Here is a 17,982-nt window from a genome sequence, read left to right as displayed (position 1 = left end):
ACACTTTGTTCCTATCTGACAACTTTGAGAAGGTTGGATGTGGTGTGATGCCTCTAACTGGCAAAACTTTTGGACCCCTTCAATTGCTCGCCCAGACACAAGAGAGGAATAGAATCTTTTGAGCTCTTTCCCAAGGCCCTCCCTTAAAGAGGTGCATTAAATTGTAAATCTATCTGATTCATGGCCATAGTGGCAGCCATTTTTGACTCATATCAAACTAATAATCAATTGCAACTCTGTATATTCATATCTATATAAAATTTGGTTGCATTTGACAGCAGAAATAATCAACACAATTAGCGCATAGAACAGTCCGTCCAAAACTGCGTTGATAAGTTTTGAAAACTCGTAAGCAAAGAATCGGCGTCGATCAAGCGCAACTGATCAAATGGATGACTGCAATCGCACACACGATGCAGGATTTCAACTCTTAAATGCAGTGATAGTGTACCATTACGATGCATGATCAAAGACTTACCAGTGTTAGAAATGAAAATAGCGAAAAGGTTAGGAAGAAGACACAGTGGCTATCTACAAAAAGCGACGACACTCTCTCATGCACCGACGAGAACTTGCTGCAGGATGGCATTTTAAAATCTCACTAGAGAGCCAACATTGGCAGGTGCTTACGTGACATGGTTGGGTCAGAAGCAAAGAAAAAAAAATGATCTGCAAAATCTTTATTCTTATAAAATTCTGCCTACTCTCATTGCATGAACCATACATGGTACGTCTGGTCAGAAAAAACAATTTGGCGTGCGAATTGCATAAGTCCAACTCTGACAAACTTTGTACTATGAGAAAGAAAAAAAAAAAGAACAGAGAAGCTAATGACGACAACCCAATGCATTTCCTTGGCGGACGGTGAACGAAGGCAGATAACTGAAGCAGGTGTCTGCCGGAGCCCGCAAACCTGCCGCAAAACACTTCTCGCGGCGTCACACCCTCACTGTCACACTGATGCGTTGCTAAGGTGCTGCGAAAGACGGAGGGGGAAGGGATGACGTGGATGGTGTCGGGCAAAAAAAAAGAGACTGACCACAAATTTCTATCTTCGATTGAGTTCCAATTTGATGGCTGCAGGGGAGGAAAGAAAAATACACAGGACACAGGAGGTAACAGAGAATCTAATGATACATCTTCGGTCAAACATGAAGGGATTTTTAATAGGTTATTCAATTCAATTTATTTCACATCTTTAAAAAAACCACAAAAATAGATGTTTGTATAAAATGTACAGAACAGAACACAGAAATATACACAAAACAAAGCATAAGCAGTACAAGGACAGTTACAGTGAAGTACAAACACAGTAAAAACAGTAAGAACTGCAGCAGATGTGTGGGAACGACAAAAGGCCATTATGGTTCAGAACAGGGGATTTCCAATATCATCATCATCATCAATGGAGTTTTGTAAGGGTGAGAAGTTTGGAACTGATTTATCACAGTGCAGAAAAAATGGATTTATTGACCTGCTTAAACTCATGCAGTATTTGGCAGGAATTGACTTCAAAATTAGAGAATTCAGATGAGTGCAATATGAGGGAGCTAAAGTTTGACTTAAGTTTGTGTAATGGGTTAAGGATAAGGATGTCGCTGAATGCACTGTCATATATAAGGAGGTTGGCTGCATATCTCAAGTTGATGCAGAAACAGTGGGTCACCTTTGTACCGAGCAACACAAAACAAACAAACAACAACAAAAAAGTGATATGAATGTCATCAATGACAAGTGAGTACTTGCTGGTGGAGGCAATATACTCTGATATTGCCTTTCAGTCCAGTCAATATCACATATGAATATTATGCTGCATGGTGACAGTGACTGTTGCCCTGGGTGACTCACCGTCAATGATCTCCTGCTTCGTCTTCTGCAGCTCCTTACGCATCTCCGACAGAATCTCCTGCTTGAGTTTCTCATAGTCCAGCGAGCCTCCGCCGTTGCCTCCCTGCCCACTGCCCCCGTTGCCGTTGAGCTGGGTGTTGGACGGTCTCCGCCTGTGGAGTGTAGTCCGCAAAGAGGGCAATTAATGTTAGAACCGACAAGACATTCACGGATAGAGGTTGTCAGCACTGACGATAAGACCACTGATGCGGGGTCAGAAACGTGAAGGCGTGTCTGCATCTGAGACACGTTAGCCTGTCCCATGATTTGAGTAACTACGAGCTCAGGAACAACTCTGAGCTGAGAGCGGAAGTCTTCCAATGCACATTATAACCCAGCCAAAACACTCAAATTTTATTCTTGTGTATGCCTGTCTAATGACTGCAATCAACATCAGGGCCCTGCTTCATGAAGAGTTATGATTGATTACATAGTTGATTTTTATCATAAGTCTAAGGCAGCCTGGGCGGTAAGGAAATTTATAATCGATTATATCTTTTGATAAAACAGGGCCCAGAATTACAAATGTAGAATTACGGTTTCAACTGCATCAGGGTATTTCCCGAACGCAAAAAGAATCTTGACCTGATTTTTTTTTTTTTTTTTCATTTTTGCTTCCATCTCTTACCATTTTCCAAGAATGAATCCCATCCATACAGTGATAGTCCCCATGTGTTACTGACACACGCCATCTGTCTCTCAAAATGAGCTTTGCTTGTTTTTTATCTCTCTGTCTGTATATGACCCCGTAACATTTTACATATGACTTATGAACCCATCCAAATTGAAATCACTCTGACAGCGATAAATCTTGAAGCTGGAGAATGAAATTCTGACCTAGCCTTCCATTCAGACTGTCTTATCTACAGGTTAGGAATGATGACCAGAAAAGAAATACAGTCAAACCTGTCTTTAGCGACTATCGTCTATAGCGGCCACCTGCTGTATGCGACCACTAAACACAATTCCCCCCAAGAGGAAAGCCATATGAACGGTTTTGTCTATAGCAGCCATCTGTCTACAATCTACAATGGCCACTTTTTTCGTCTACCTTGGGTGGCCGCTATAGAAAAGTTTGACTGTATTACTGTGAAGTTTGTCCAAAAAAAAAAAAAGGAAGGTGGTTATATCATGCTTTATTATTAAGTTGTATTATCAGTATCATTTTGTTGAGGTGAAAGAAAGAGAGGGAAATAAATTAAATAGCAAATTGTAAGTCACAAATATGGCTTTGATTTGAAATAAGTGAACCACAATCTACACACATCTCTCCCTAAGAATCAATGAAATATAGATGTTGAAGTGCAACTGTGTATAAATTGTTAGATTAGACATTAGTACTGGCTGACTCATGTGAGTGCTCTCTTATCTCTTATTTTTTTTTTTTTTTTTTTGTGCAAACTGTTACCCATTTGTGGTGGTATGAATAGGATATCATCAGCTGATTTCAGTATGAATAGAATGGCCAGGAAAGAGAGTTGTATTTTTCTCTTTCTTCTTGCAAGAATCAGAAGATCAGTTTGCTTGCAACATCTGCTAGCACACGTATCACAAGGCAATGTTATTTTGCTTTTGTGATTTGTAGCAATACTGATGCAAATGTGGCACATCAAGTGTAAAGACAGTGTACACTGCACAAGCATTGCACCCTCCCCTATAAAGATCTTTCCATTCAATAACGAGCTTGCTTTAATAGGGGATGAACATAAGGTAAAGGCATGCAAAAAAAAAAAATAATATGTCCAAGCCCCCTGGCTAGAAAAAAAGCAGAAGAAGAAAAAATAACACATTGTTGATACTCGAAGAAGTGGCAAATGATTGCAATCCTAATTTTCAATGCACGGCACTGCTGCATGATAGATGTCTTTACAAGTGTACACGAAAATTATGTAATCACCTACCTATTCATCTACTGAATGCCTTTCCTCTCCTTGAATCTTAACAATATAGCCACCATTTGACTCATAATAATACATATTTTGTGGGGTGAATTACCTAACAACTAGACTACAATAAAACTCAATATATGAGTAGTAAGTAAGTACTGAATGCAACTGAGTGAATATCGAAGTCCCAAATGCTGGACTCTAACTCCATATGAATGCCAGGTTGCACTTGATTTTCATGTAGGAATCGAAATATATGTTTCTGTTTTCATTTCGCGGCAACAGGGCCATGCATTGGAGGGTTCAGAACAGAAACTGCTGCTAGCTGTATGGTGAGAGACTAATTGGCCAAGGTCCATGACACTGGTGCCCTGGACAACAGTCATGAAAACTATGCAGTCCTCCCCTCTTTCACCCCAGCAATTTTTGTTTTTCTTTTTCTTTTTGTCTTTGAAGTGGGTGGTAGATGTTTGCGCATAAACATAAATTGTGTAGAAAAACAACAGCACAGAAGCTGAGGCGTAGCTGCCCCTTGCATGATACGTGCAGCAACATGAGGCAAGAAAGGCAATGTTTCATTTCCATAACTGGCTAAAATGAGTCCCCAAATCTGAGCAAAAGAAAAAACAACAACAAAAAAAAAACCACCTAAAACATATAAAAGCTTGAAGAGAAAGAAAACATTTAAAAAAATTAAGCATAGAAATTGCATTTGGAGGTGTAAGAATGGAGTCAAATGTTACAATGGATGCTGAATGACTTGCAAGTGCACTTACCTCTATTATCATCAACATCAATATTGTTTGAATGATGGCTTTCCTTTGTTTATAAAGGCACAAAAGACCTTTTTTTTTTCTTGTGTGTGCATGATTCTGCTGATGCTTTGTGAAATGTATAATGTAGTACATTCCAAACTTTCCACTAACACACATCTTCTTTTCACCACCATTTAATACAGGTTTAGTGAGTTTGTTTCCCTATCATTGCTAGTTAGTGTTCTTGTGTTATTGATGATTACTGCAAGTTATCATCCATGCTTCCCATAAACATTATCAAACCAGCAGGTGATTATGACTTAAGTGACTCTTCCAGGAGCATTGTACAATGCATTAACCCTTAGAGGACAAGTCCCGAGCATACTCAGGCAAACGTCTATGGGAAATGCGTGTTGTAGCAAAATCAAACCATCCTCAACGGGTTAATCCGTTGAGGACGAGTCCCGAGTATACTCGGGCAGGGGTCTATGGGAAATGCGTGTTGTAGTAAAATTAAGCCGTCCTCAACGGGTTAACAGCAGATCGAATGCTGTGTGCAAGTTAGTGATGGCAGTTAGATATGGTACACATTTTTCAAGTTTAGTGTATCAAGAAAGCATCTTTTCTCAACATCTTTGTTTTTGTTTTGTTTTTTAACCTAAAAACTTTCTGCACCTTAGAAGTAGATGGGCAGCTCAGGAAATGTGTCACATAAGCAATGCAAAAACAAAATCTGATCATAGTCTTGCAGGATTTTTTTTTTTCTTTTTTCAAAAGTTTGAAACTCCCTACAGAGAAATAATTCAATAAAAAATGAGCAACATGTGCTAAATGGCTTACAAACCAAACCAAAACTCTGAATAATCCCCACATTTCAGTCATGCTTAACAGAGCCAAATAATGTTCACCAAAAACCCAAAGAAAACTTCATGCAACCCATACTCAGCAATAGGGGGAAAAAATAAGTAAATAATCATGTGAAAGGCAGAAACCAGTGATAGCTTGAAGTTAAAGTGATTGAGTGAATGTTAAATCCACTTTCCACAATTTTTTTTTCTTTCAATATTTTTTTTTCTTTGCTTTCTATACTACATCAGCCCAGGTGCAAGTCAGTATGAAAGAATCTAAACGATATGGCTCATACCAAATTTTTGTTCATGTTAGCTCTTCTTACCCAAGAGGCCTATGGGACTGATTGCTTGAGGGGGGTGCCCCTACCGGGGGACGCACACCGGGCACCTGCTGCTGGCGTCCGCTTTTGTTGTTATTTTGTTTAGTTTTGTTTTGGAATTTTAGTTGATTGATGACAGATGTTTTTTTTTTTGTTGGTATATTATGAAAAGAGGGTGTATATAGAGGCAAAAAGTGAACACGATTAACAAGCAACATGAAGCAACAACATGTAGAACGCACAAGTAGATTGATAAGATTGTATACAGACACAAGTGGAGAGAGAGAGAGAGAGACAGAAATAGACAGAATGATAAACAAAGAGAGATATATACAGAGATAGAAAGAATAGGGGATAAAGAGACATAGATGAATGAGAGATAAAGAGAGAGAAAGCTGAGGAGATAAAGAGAGATAGATGAAAAGCATGGGAGATAAAGCATAAGAGAAAGAATGGACAATGAGGAGAGAGGTATATAGGAAGAATAGGAGAGAAAGAGAGAGAGAGAGAGAGAAACTGACAGAGAAAATGGTCTAGGAGTGCATATACATATACACATACATACATATATATATATATACATGTATATATGAATAAATTCCATTGGCTAGTTGGATGGCATAATAAGTTAGACATTGATCTCCACTATTCTTCTTGTTATTCCAACCATCATGACATTCATATCATTGTAATGTTTGTTAGTCTTTTGTCCTTCTGATTCCAAAGCTTGGCAGAGGCACAAATTTACTACATATTTGCATGTCAAATGAAATGAACATAACTACATGTAATTACAGATGATCCATAATTGAAATACTCGTCCATTATCATCAGATATTTACAAAGGAGGTATTTGTGTCTCCCTACTATTTTACATTCTTAGAACTTTTTTTTTTTTTCACATAAAGATTGCTTTGTGAGGGTAATTCCTTAAAGTATTCTGGCAAAGAGAATTTCAAAGGATGCAACCACATGAAATGAATGCATCTCAAAAGAAAATCTCTAGAAATATTTCAACATATCCAAGAGAGCCTCATAACTTCACAAGTTTCTTTCTTTTTTTATATTGTTTTGCTGTGCTTGCTTGTTTAGTTGTTTTCTTTACTAAAATTGAGAGTAATTTAAAAAAAAGACATCTTTGGTGGTACAGGAGGAAGAGGGCATTTTTGCACTAGAAATGGCTATTAGCAGGCTTTAATCTAATGATTGCTATGGCAAAAAAAAAAAAGAAAAAAGAATGGCTTTGCTGATGGAAGAGCAGCATTAGAGTATGTCACAGACAACCCACACAGATGTTACATCATCAATGTTTGATGTTCCCAATCATTAAATTTATTTCCATACACACTTTTTTTTTCAATAAACAAAAAACATTGTAGAAGGAATAGCATTCCCAAGTACTGTATACGAAATATATTTTGCGGTTTTCAACTTCGTGAATTGTGCAAGTCAACTGATACGCACAGAAACTAAGATATCGTGAAAAATAATGCATCCAGATATACATGTACGATGCACTCTGTAGCATTTCCGGGTCGGAAAATCAAATTTTTTTCGCCTGAATAAAAAAAAAATTACCTCATCTCTCGAATCTGTCAATGCAGCTGTTGCTTGTGTATTCAACCACTCGCCAAATTGTCATGGAAGTCCAAATTCAAATTACACCACACTCACAAAATATATGGCGTACACAGTACGTATGATTGTATGGCTCGCTGCACAAATCCTACCGCACAGACCAGAGTAGAAGACAGCACTGTACATAATGCACAGTGACATGTACATTGGTGCTTTGAGCACATCAATCACAGAGTCTGGGCACAATAGCTGAAGTAAGACGATTAAATCTCTTGTAATCCAAGGGACAGCCCGCATGAGTACATTCATTTTGCTTTCCATTGTACATCAGAACAAAGCATTCCACCTTAAATGCCCATGTACAAAGTGGTTTTGAAATGCCTGTGCATATGAAATATATGATGAATATTGTCAAAGTTAATGACTAAGAAGTGGTAATAAAGAGTGCTTTATTACTGTTACATCAATTTCCCTTGTGCATTATGACTCTCCAGGTGGTTGAAGCAGAAGAGGAGGGGTATATTATGATTACGTTGAGAAGAGGCGTATAATTTTGATTATGTTGAAGAGGAGAGGCTGACCACCACCAGGTTAGGACAAAAGGAGTCGTCTTACCCTCCTGGAGGTGATGGCGGGAGGTCCTTGCCACCCACCTGACTCATAGGTCTGGGGGCGACAGGTATCTGGGGGAGGGGTTTGACCGTGGCGGGGGACACGATGGCCGACACCGGCCTGGCCTGACTCCTGGGGCCGTAGGATTTTTTTTGGGGGGAACCCCCGACAAGTGATGATGCCGAAGTTTAGATTTCATGGGGGGAGGAGGGGGAGATTTGGTCAGATGAGAGCCAGTAAGGTCGAAGGAGGTAGAGGCCGGGGGGGGGGGGGGGGGGGGGGAGTGGAAGGTCGGGAAGAGGAGTGATGAAGAAAAGGGATGGGTTTTAGTCAGTCCAGATCATTTCATATTTCATGTTGATCATTTCATTATTTCAGCTTTAGCTGGACATACTAAGTAGCTGAAGGTGCAATCAAATCAAAGAATAAAAAAGAAACATAACAAGCCAGGGCCCTCTCGGGCTTCATATCATGGCCATTTAGCCCCTCCTGTGTCAATGAGTCCAATGAGCAGAAATTTTACACTTCACATAAATCTATGGACAGGTAATATCATTTGGCACACAGGGGGTAGAGGTTCCCTCTCTTTAGTAAGTTGTGGAACCTTAATGTGTCGGTAGAAGCATACATCTGCTATATACCATGAAGCAGGTCTGAAACAAGACTGGGTTCATTGTAGCTTCAAATGATAACTCATATATTGAAAAAGAGAAGACCACATGGCACGAAAGAAATGAGACCTATGTGATATCTGATGAACATTGGATGAGGATAGGGGTTGGTGGAGAGGGCAGTACAGTTTAAGGAAGTATGTATGGAAGAGGTCTAGTCATCATCAGGAAACCTGAAATAGTGTGTCTCCAGTACCATTGTATGTGTGTGCATGTTTGTGTGTGTTTCTATGTGTATGTAGACATAGATATATTCAGATAGGGTTGGTTGGTTGGTTGATGACAAGAAAAGCATGCACTTTATTTCATTACAAATAGATTTGAATTGATTACTCCATTTCTGCTCATCCATCTATGACAGCTGTGTGAAAAAGTGGTCTAATACAAAACCAGTCTGCTACCTCTTGACATGCAGTGGGTACATACACCACTCCTATGCCCAGAGTGAGAGGGACCAACCACCATTTTACCCCTGTGCACTTTGACATGGCCAGTGCATAGCAATCATACATGCAAATGACTTTGATGTACATTTAGGAATGCAATATACAATAAGTTTTCCCTTTGTCTACAGTATGATATAGTGAATGACTACAATTTTTTTCTTCTAATTTTACACTGTTAAGAAGTGAAAGAGCTGAGGATAATACCTAGAAAAGTCTATACAACTTCTATGTGCATGGATTATTATGATTTTGTTGCAAATTTTCATGTACTAAAAGGGCAAAGGTCACTAAACATGACGCATGATGTGCCTCTTTGTCCCTAATACTGCCTTTTAGCCTTTATTTCCCTTTTTATTCAATTTTCTTCTTTTTTTTCCTTGCATTGGAGGAAATGATTACAGTGGACTCCCGTTATAACGAAGTCCTCGGGACCGGCAGTTTTCTTTCGTTATATCGGAATTTCGTTATAACCGAACAAATAAACAATAGAAATACATAGAGTGGATGACGTTGCAGCCCAAATTTTTACTTCGTTATAACCGGAATTTCGTTATAACCGTGTTCGTTATAACGGGAGTGCACTGTATCTACAATTGTTGTGAAAGCATGCCTTTTTCTACAAAAATACTACTGACCATTCCCTTGAAAGGCCCGGTAAGGTGGGGAGAGAAGACTGGCCTGAATGAGTCGATCTTCATTTCGCTGCCCACCCAGGTGCATTTTATAAATCACACCTAGCCCGTGCCTGCTGGAAGAGAATCGCCCATCAGCGAATATGAGCATCGACGCATACGCTCTTCGGCAATGTTTCGACTCCAGTCGCGATTCTTCGACTGTGTGTGTACATGCATCGAGATCAGTGATATAATGCCGGACACAAGTTTGTTACGGGTTTCCCGAATATATCTGAGTCGAGCCAGCTTTCCCATTATATCGTATCCCCACCCTACCGGGTCTTTCAGATAACTGAAGGCTACAATGAGGATGATCTACAGGTTTCATGTACAGCTAAATATCACACAGGGATGGGAAGATCCAAAAATAATAAAAGACAATAACTTTCATAGCACAATACAAATTTTACATTGGAATGTAACTATAAGATAGGTTACTTACTTGCTCCATACCAACTCACACATAACCAACTCAAACCAGTCACTATAGCAGCAACATTTGTTTAGTGGTACACCAGGCAAGCGCTGGCTCTCTCTCTCTCTCTTTAAGATTGTCTTCATTTGATTTTGACAAAGATTATGTGTCACAATTCTAAATACATTGAAATTCATTTCAGGTCAAATTCATTTCAAAATGGTATAGCAGGGTTACACAGTGGCTTGCCTACATTGGTGACCTGTAGCTACGATAATTGTGTATACTTTTTTTCCAATGTCATAAGAGTTATAATTACCAAATTCCCCTCCTATCCAAATTACTTCATAACTCCATGAATGCCTACAAGAAATCTGTTCTTCTAATACGCTTTAATCCAACTGTACCTGTTTCATCTCCCTTTTTCATAAGGAGATTGTTCTTTTGCTATTGCAGGACTGATTTGAGGAATCTCTTATCATAAAGCGCATGAAGAGTCTTCTTGATTATCATGCACTATATAAATGCATATCATTATTAACATTATTACACCAAAAGCACACCCCTTATCAAACCATAAAGGCAGTACATGTTACATAATAGAAATCATATAAATAGCAGGGTTATAGCAGCTGTAATTCTATCGGACATACTTCTAAACTATAAGCAATCTCATAAGCAACCTTAAAAAAAATGGGGATGGCTACAGTACGAACAAAGACACGTAAATGCTTTAACATAACTAAACTGTATGGAAAACATGCAAGTCACACAAGTACCACACATGGATGAAACGATGAGATGTGGAACACTGCATTCATTGGGTAACGATGATGGAGATGAAGATGACGGAGACAATGTCGATGATGATGACAATGATGATGACGATGATGATGATGATGATGATGATGATGATGATGACAATAACAGCGATGGCAATAACACAAACAGTGATGATGACAATGATCACTGATTACAATGTACACGTACACACACACACACACACACACACACACACATACGCACACACACAGAAATGATGATACACACGGCGTACAAATACGCACAACAGAAGAGATGCGAGTTTGTCGTATAGACGATGAAAATACGGAAAAACAAGAAGAATGATGGAGATGAAATGATAAAGACTTGGAACAAGGAGGAACAATGGGCACTTCCCTGATGACAGAGAAGATTCAAGTATAGGCAAATTCTATGGACAGACAAGTTTAAATCAAAAAAAATAAAAGATCTACAAGACATAGTTACCGTCCAAGCTGCGGCGAGGCACTGGAAGCGGGGGCGCTGTCCACCCCGTTGGACCTGGCCTTCGATTCCCAGGGTTTTCGCTGCTCTGCAGTCAAAAACGAGTTTGAGTGATAACTGTCAATCATTATCATCTCCAGTCTGACACATACATCATCGCCATGGTTACTGGCAGCTTGTGGTTGTGCACGAGCAAAATTCCAACCAAAGACAACAAAACATCTGACCAGAAGAGTACTGGGGGGCATTTCATGAAGCATTTTGTCTGACAAAGTTGCCGGTCATATCTGCTTTCAGCCAATCAGATGCAAGGATTTCAGTAGCTTGTAACAGTTTGTCAGAAAAATATCCGACCAAACTGCTTCATGAAATGCCCCCCAGATCTGACTTGCTATTTATTACTTGAAACTAGAAATCATACCTTGAGCAAACATACATACTGCCCTCAAAGGTCACATTGAAAGGTGTATTGCACTCTCAGTTGTATTCATTTCCACTATGGATACATACTTCACACTTTCAACTGCAGACATATTTTCTGGCTGCACTTTCTGCTATGGAATTGGTAAATTTGATTCTTTCTGAAAAAAAAAAAGAAGAAGCAGAAGAAAATTTAAAGAAGTGAACAGGGTGTTCTCTGGGCTACAAACTACCCCATTCTCAACACAAATCCTTCACATGCTGCTAAAAAAAGACTGACATATCATTTAGACCCGAGTCAACAACAATACCATGACACGACCCGAGCAGAAGAAGGTAGAGAGTCTCTGGAGTAGCACAGCGACCTTCTAGTTCTCAATTGACGATGAGCCCAACATGAAAAGGCTGAAATGAGAGAGTATGTAGGAAATAGAAAGGGATACAGAGAGATTGGGGGGGGGGGGGGAGAGACGGACAGACAGACAGACAGACAGACATACAGACAGAGAGAAGGATTGAGAAATTAGTGGAAAACCGAAATATTCCTTGTATTTACCAGTCTTCTGGACTGCTGGTGGTGATGTTCTACCAGATGGCCTACTGGGCTCCTTTGGACCATCCTGAGAATAAAGAAAAAAAGAGTACATACCCCAATAAGGTTGTGGCTTTAAGACATGAATGAAACTAAGTGCACCTCTCTGTCACAATCATATGAATGAACACAGCTCAAAAAAAAAAAAAAAAAAGTGTGCACGTGACATTCTTTTTAACATCAGATTGCTTCCAGATCAACATTTAGGCAAGGAAATTACTGCAATTCTATTCTCTGTGAACAACAACAACAGAAAGAATCAGCATTCCTGTCTTACAAGCTTACTCTGGAGCTGGGTAAAAAGCATCTTTCTTCATTTTTATACATTTTTTGAAGGTTATTCTGTCTCAAGTTTGCAGATCCCTGTCATCCAGATTGTACAGGAATTTCCCCAATTGTCCACTCCAAATGCGGTCTAACTGATGCATTCATTGCAACCTTGGAGAGATCAGAGTAATGAGGAGATTTTGCTAGAATGATATGCATGTTTAGTGATGAGGGCGATCACAATTCCTGACTATGGACTGGATTTGAGGAGCCTACTCTAGGGCTCTCTTTCTCCATTTAAGAAGGCCTCTTCTCTTGATTTGCTGGAAGTGGCCATCTGCTTATAGTGATTATACCCAAATTTGGGGATATAATCACACCTGCCCCCTTCTCCTTTGTTTATGTTTTTTTTCCAAGTGCAATGCATAAAACTAATGTAACCTTCTTGTTTCTCCCATTTCATTCACTCCAAAGTCTTTATGAAGCAACATGAAATGAGAGTATTTTTGTTTTTCCTCTCTCTCTCTCTCTTCTTTTCCTTCTACAAATTGTTACGCCGAGAGGTGTCTGACCAGGCAATATCTGAGGAAGGAGTTTCAAAGATTCAGAAGTGACACCATCTGTTTTCCTAACCTCCATCCCAAGGCGATTTATCCTCCTGGTTAAAGGTACTGTTTACCACAGGGAGCTGTGATTTCAACAATTTTCACAATATCGTATTTGATGCATATGTGTAGGTCAGTTGTATCACAAAACATCCTACCATGTAAAAATTTTGCAATAAAGCCTAAAATCTGAGGAGATATCACTATTTTTCTCACTAAACCATAAGTGTAGACAGTTTAGTCTAGAAACTTTTTTTTTATCATAACTATTGTTTACATTTCATATATTCAACAATACTTAACATTGATTAAACTGATTCAATTTTTGCACTGTTTTTTTTTCTATCAAAAACTCGCATTTTACAACTATTTTGAAGCACTAAATCTGGGTTTTTGTTCCATCTGCAAATGGTAAATAATATCTTTAAAATGACCGGTGGGGGATCAGACTTACGGATGCTGCAATTTCTTTCCTCTTCTTCAGCTTCATCTGCATCTCCTCCATCATGCTGTGGCCTCCACCAATCTTTCGGGGTGCGGCGGAACCGCCTCCGCCTCCTCCTCCTCCTCCTCCTCCGGCTGGTCCACTGCTACCCGCATCCTGTCGGCAGAATTCAATTTACAAATGAATGGTAACAGCTACGTGTAAAACCAGTGTCTCAGGTGACCAGTGAAAAGCAGCAAGATACGTAGTCATGATAATCCCTATGTATAATTTGAAATCTGCTTCTCATTTTTCCAGATTCTGGCCAGAAAGGATGGCATTCACATTAAAGTTTTTGGAATGGCTGTTCATGGCATAGAGCAACATCTTCAGGTCGTATACTTTGTACGCTGTTAACGATATGCGCTTGAGTAATCTGTTTGAGAAGCAAGGCAAATTGAAGGTAAAAAATGTCATATCTTGAAATGATGTTCTAGAACTTGCATCATCCATCTCAAATTAGTGTATTAGTGTAAGGCTAGACAGCCAACTTGCTATCCAATCATGAAGATTATTAAAAGAGTCACTGTCATGGGAGAAAGTGCTGAAGAGATTTGGAGTCTTCTTCTTTTTTTTTCAATATTTTTTTAAAGCAATATCTCAGATTCTGTTGGTTCCCAACAAATGCAACATCAGAAAACATCTTGATTGCGACTGGAACATCTATGGAAGTGAGGCAGAGCACTGTGGAAAAAGTATCACATATACAACTTATCTCTTTTCTTAAAGAATATTAAGACCTTGATAATGCAAAAGAAATACTTTCACAGAGATTTGATACTCAATTTTTCAAATCTAGGACACACAATATTTTTATGAGATGCGCCCTGATTTCTGGAGGTTCTTTTTTTTTTTTCTTTATTCATAACTTATTCACCTACCCTGGATACTTTTTTTAATTTGGCTGCTGCCAGCTGAGCTGCCAAGCCCCCGCCACCTGCGTCCGACGATCCGCCACCACCGCCGCCTCCCCCACCCACTGGTGGTGGAGGTGGGGGTGGAGGCACTCCGCCCCCGCCCCCGCTTGGTGGTGGGGGTGGAGCCGCTGGAGCGGCAGGGGCAGCAGGAGCCGGTGGGGCGGCCGGAGGTGCTGGAGCAGCCGGTGCTGCAGGGGGCTGTGGTGGGGTCGGTGGTGCCTGAGGTACTGCCGGTGCCTTAGGGACCGATGGTGGGGCAGAGGGGGGCTCAGGAGGGCTTGGTCTGGGGGCTGCAGAAAAGATATTTTGTCAAAATGGCTGTTAGGAAATGACAGGCATGCATCAACATTGGCACAACATGTGCTCACATAGTACACTGAAGTTTTAATACAGCGGAAGAAGAAAATGGTGTCAGATGACATGGGCACATAATAGGGAGTTTCAGATTTTCGTGAAGCGGATGTTCAGAGGAAAAAAAAACCTGTTCTGCGTTTGCGCAAAATTGCTTATCAAAATCGATCTTACCTCATCTGAATTTTAACAGCTGGTTCTAGGCCGTTTTTGCATCTGCTTATTCAAGTCACGACGCAGAGAGCTACATGATGCACTGATCATATGGGTGCGCCATTTTACTTAATAGAGGTTGCGACTTCACGTAATCCAAAGCTACTAAGCTACTTTGCAACATGACGCAGAGAGAGAGGAGAATGGTCAATGTGAATTGTCTAAACATCCCCATTGCAAACCCAAGGCTCCCTAATAATACTAAACATATTCCCTTTATCTCTCCTATTTCTCCGTCTTCATCTCTGGCTGTCTGATGGAATGTAAAACATCCATGTCAGTCAAGTTGCACAGAACTCATGTTTCCTTTCACCTATTTCTTGAAGATATGTCTGCTTGTGTGTATGAATGAATGTTTATACAACTCTGTTTCACATCAACTCTTCAACACGCTGCTCCTTGCATCTGTTTCTGATTTTCCAGTGACCAAATGATTCACACACTGAATCAAGAATATCAACTTCAAACTGAGAGAGGATATTATACAAAAGGTCACTAGCATGTAGGACAGTGGACAGCACATGGGGGGGGGGGGGGGGGAGAGATGGGGTAAATTGGGGAGTAAATTCACCAAAGAGGAAGAGAAGGAAGAATAGCGAGCATTCTCTGATAGTCAGCTGTGAGTGTCAGCTGCCTTGTCCTCCTGCTGGGTGTCTTGCAAAGCATGCTGGGAAGGAGTAGCATCGCTCTGCGTGCCGGTAACCCTAGCCCAGTGACCCATCGCTTTTTTTTTTTTTTTTTGTTGCAATCAATACCATGTAGACCAAAACACCGCTGTAATATAGAGCACCAGACACGAATGCTGCACATCTGAAACACTGTGAGGGCGATACAAATTTGCAGCCATTCTCAACAGATACTACACATATTTAACCCTCTGTGCTGATTTGCAAAAAAAAGCAAAACAAAAAACAACAACAACAAACAATCAAATAGCATTTTCACACTGTCCACAGATCCTAGAACAGAAAGGTTACGATGTTGATGATGAGTTGAGTTCTTATTTGTTTTATGCGGCTGCTATTGAAAAAAGAAGCATTTAATGCTTGTAAACAAGTAACCATGGGAACAACAGCTTAAAGTGCTGGCCAAGAAATTGAGGCAATGATGATGCTGTAAAACAAGATATTTTCGCGGCAAAAAAAAATTGGCGAATTGGAGCCAATGGCCTTTTTCGCGGCATGAGTTTGTTTGCAAATTGTCACTGGCATTCAATGCATATAGTGTAGACAAGAACTTACATGTGCATTTTTATTTCGTTAATCTTAGCTCTCGCAAATTTGCAAAATTAAAATGCACACGAACACTCCAGGTTTTCAATAGAGTGCCTTTTCTTGGGGCGCAACCACTGCTGCGGGACTTGAACCAGAAACCTCAATATTTGAAGTCCATGGTCCTATGTTAAAGGTCGCAACACCTCAGCTGTTAAAAGTGATAGCCAGTGGAATACATTCAAAATCTGTTTGCACCATGAATGCTTTCTGGTGAAATGATACTTCTTGAGGTGCACTGCTTGACGATGCATTATCACTACATTGAGTTTAATGAAATCCATGATATTCACATGGCAATGCTACATGTATGTCAGAAACAAACAAGCAACCCCCCTCCAAATGCTGGCATTCCTTTTTCAAAAAGTATCATGTTCCATTCAGAATTGCTGAAATGCGGAAGTAGAAGAAAGAAAAGACAATGGAAGGGGGGGGGGGGAAGGATGAATAATGTTCACCTCCAAAGTTAATATCACATAAAAGACTGTACTCTTTTAGTATACGAAACCATAACTACATAATGGGTCCCCAGGGGATTTCCAGCTAGACTATGGAAAGCTGCCATCAACGCCATGCCTGGAAGAATTTTAGCTCCAGGGCAACCCACTCTAAACGTGAACATCTCCTGTTGCAAACACACTGACATTGCAAAGATGGAAACCAAGGTCTGTAAAAGTTAAGCGAGATTGGACATCGATCAAGCAGTGATTGATTTACGCACCGTGCACGTCTGCCAAAGTGGGACTGTGCTCCCAAAGTCACATGACCAAATCCCATGATCCCTTGCCAAAAGAAATTTCAGCTGATTAAAAGTGAGGCTACCAAACTAATCCCATGTCTGTTTTTTTTTTCTTTTTGCTCTCTCTTTCATAAGCTCCTGACATAATTGATAAACAGAAGCATGCATTGGGATAATCATGAAAATAAAAGCATGCATCTATATGCCAGATTTAGACTGGACTTCTCCGTATTTAGATGAATATGATATGTGGAAACGACTTCAACTATCTGGGCCTGCATACAAACAATACCACAGGGCTCCAGTTGGAAACGAAGGAAGCTGCATATCAAACGTGAAACATGAAGAACTTTGCAGACACACACCCATCTGCCTCATCCATACTAAACTCGGCTCGCTTGTCAGGGAAACGAGGCCTAAATGGATCTAATGTACGCGTGATTATTGGGATATCACATTTCTATAAAGCTTATGATCTGACTTCAAAATGTGGCTCCAGAAATAGGGCCACTACTATGGTAAGGGACTGGAGTAAAAATCGTTCAAACTCTCTATGTGCATTTTCAATAGTCTTTTGGAATGTGGGTGGAAAAGGGAATGACAACCAGAGCACATAATTCATTTTGAAAATTTTTATTGACTCGGTTACAAAGAATATTTACACATTTATGTCACTTTATGTTCTGTCCTACTCTGACTCACTCCTAGAAATGATTTTTATTCTGTTTGACATTGCTGACTGACCACATAATTAAAGTGTTC

The 17,982-nt window shown here is 40.0% G+C and overlaps 1 protein-coding gene across 1 annotated transcript in view; it reads right to left on the bottom strand.

Annotated features, from left to right (window-relative positions):
• Positions 1 to 851: 851 nt before the first annotated feature.
• Positions 852 to 17,982, bottom strand: part of LOC140235063 (uncharacterized) — a 32,372-nt gene continuing 15,241 nt past the window's right edge. Inside the window, exons 4-10 of the mRNA XM_072315104.1 lie at positions 14,611 to 14,936; positions 13,700 to 13,846; positions 12,338 to 12,401; positions 11,365 to 11,449; positions 5,703 to 5,783; positions 1,849 to 2,000; positions 852 to 1,077 (exon numbers count right to left, since the gene is read on the bottom strand). Of these exons, the coding sequence (XP_072171205.1) occupies positions 1,049 to 1,077; positions 1,849 to 2,000; positions 5,703 to 5,783; positions 11,365 to 11,449; positions 12,338 to 12,401; positions 13,700 to 13,846; positions 14,611 to 14,936 (884 nt within the window). The 3' untranslated portion in view covers positions 852 to 1,048. The remainder of the gene's footprint in view (positions 1,078 to 1,848; positions 2,001 to 5,702; positions 5,784 to 11,364; positions 11,450 to 12,337; positions 12,402 to 13,699; positions 13,847 to 14,610; positions 14,937 to 17,982) is intronic.

This window comes from Diadema setosum, chromosome 1, assembly GCF_964275005.1.
Source record: "Diadema setosum chromosome 1, eeDiaSeto1, whole genome shotgun sequence".
NCBI lineage: Eukaryota > Metazoa > Echinodermata > Echinoidea > Diadematoida > Diadematidae > Diadema > Diadema setosum.
The sequence above is the reverse complement of the archived record's forward strand: the minus strand, read 5'-3'. Positions and strand labels throughout refer to the sequence as shown.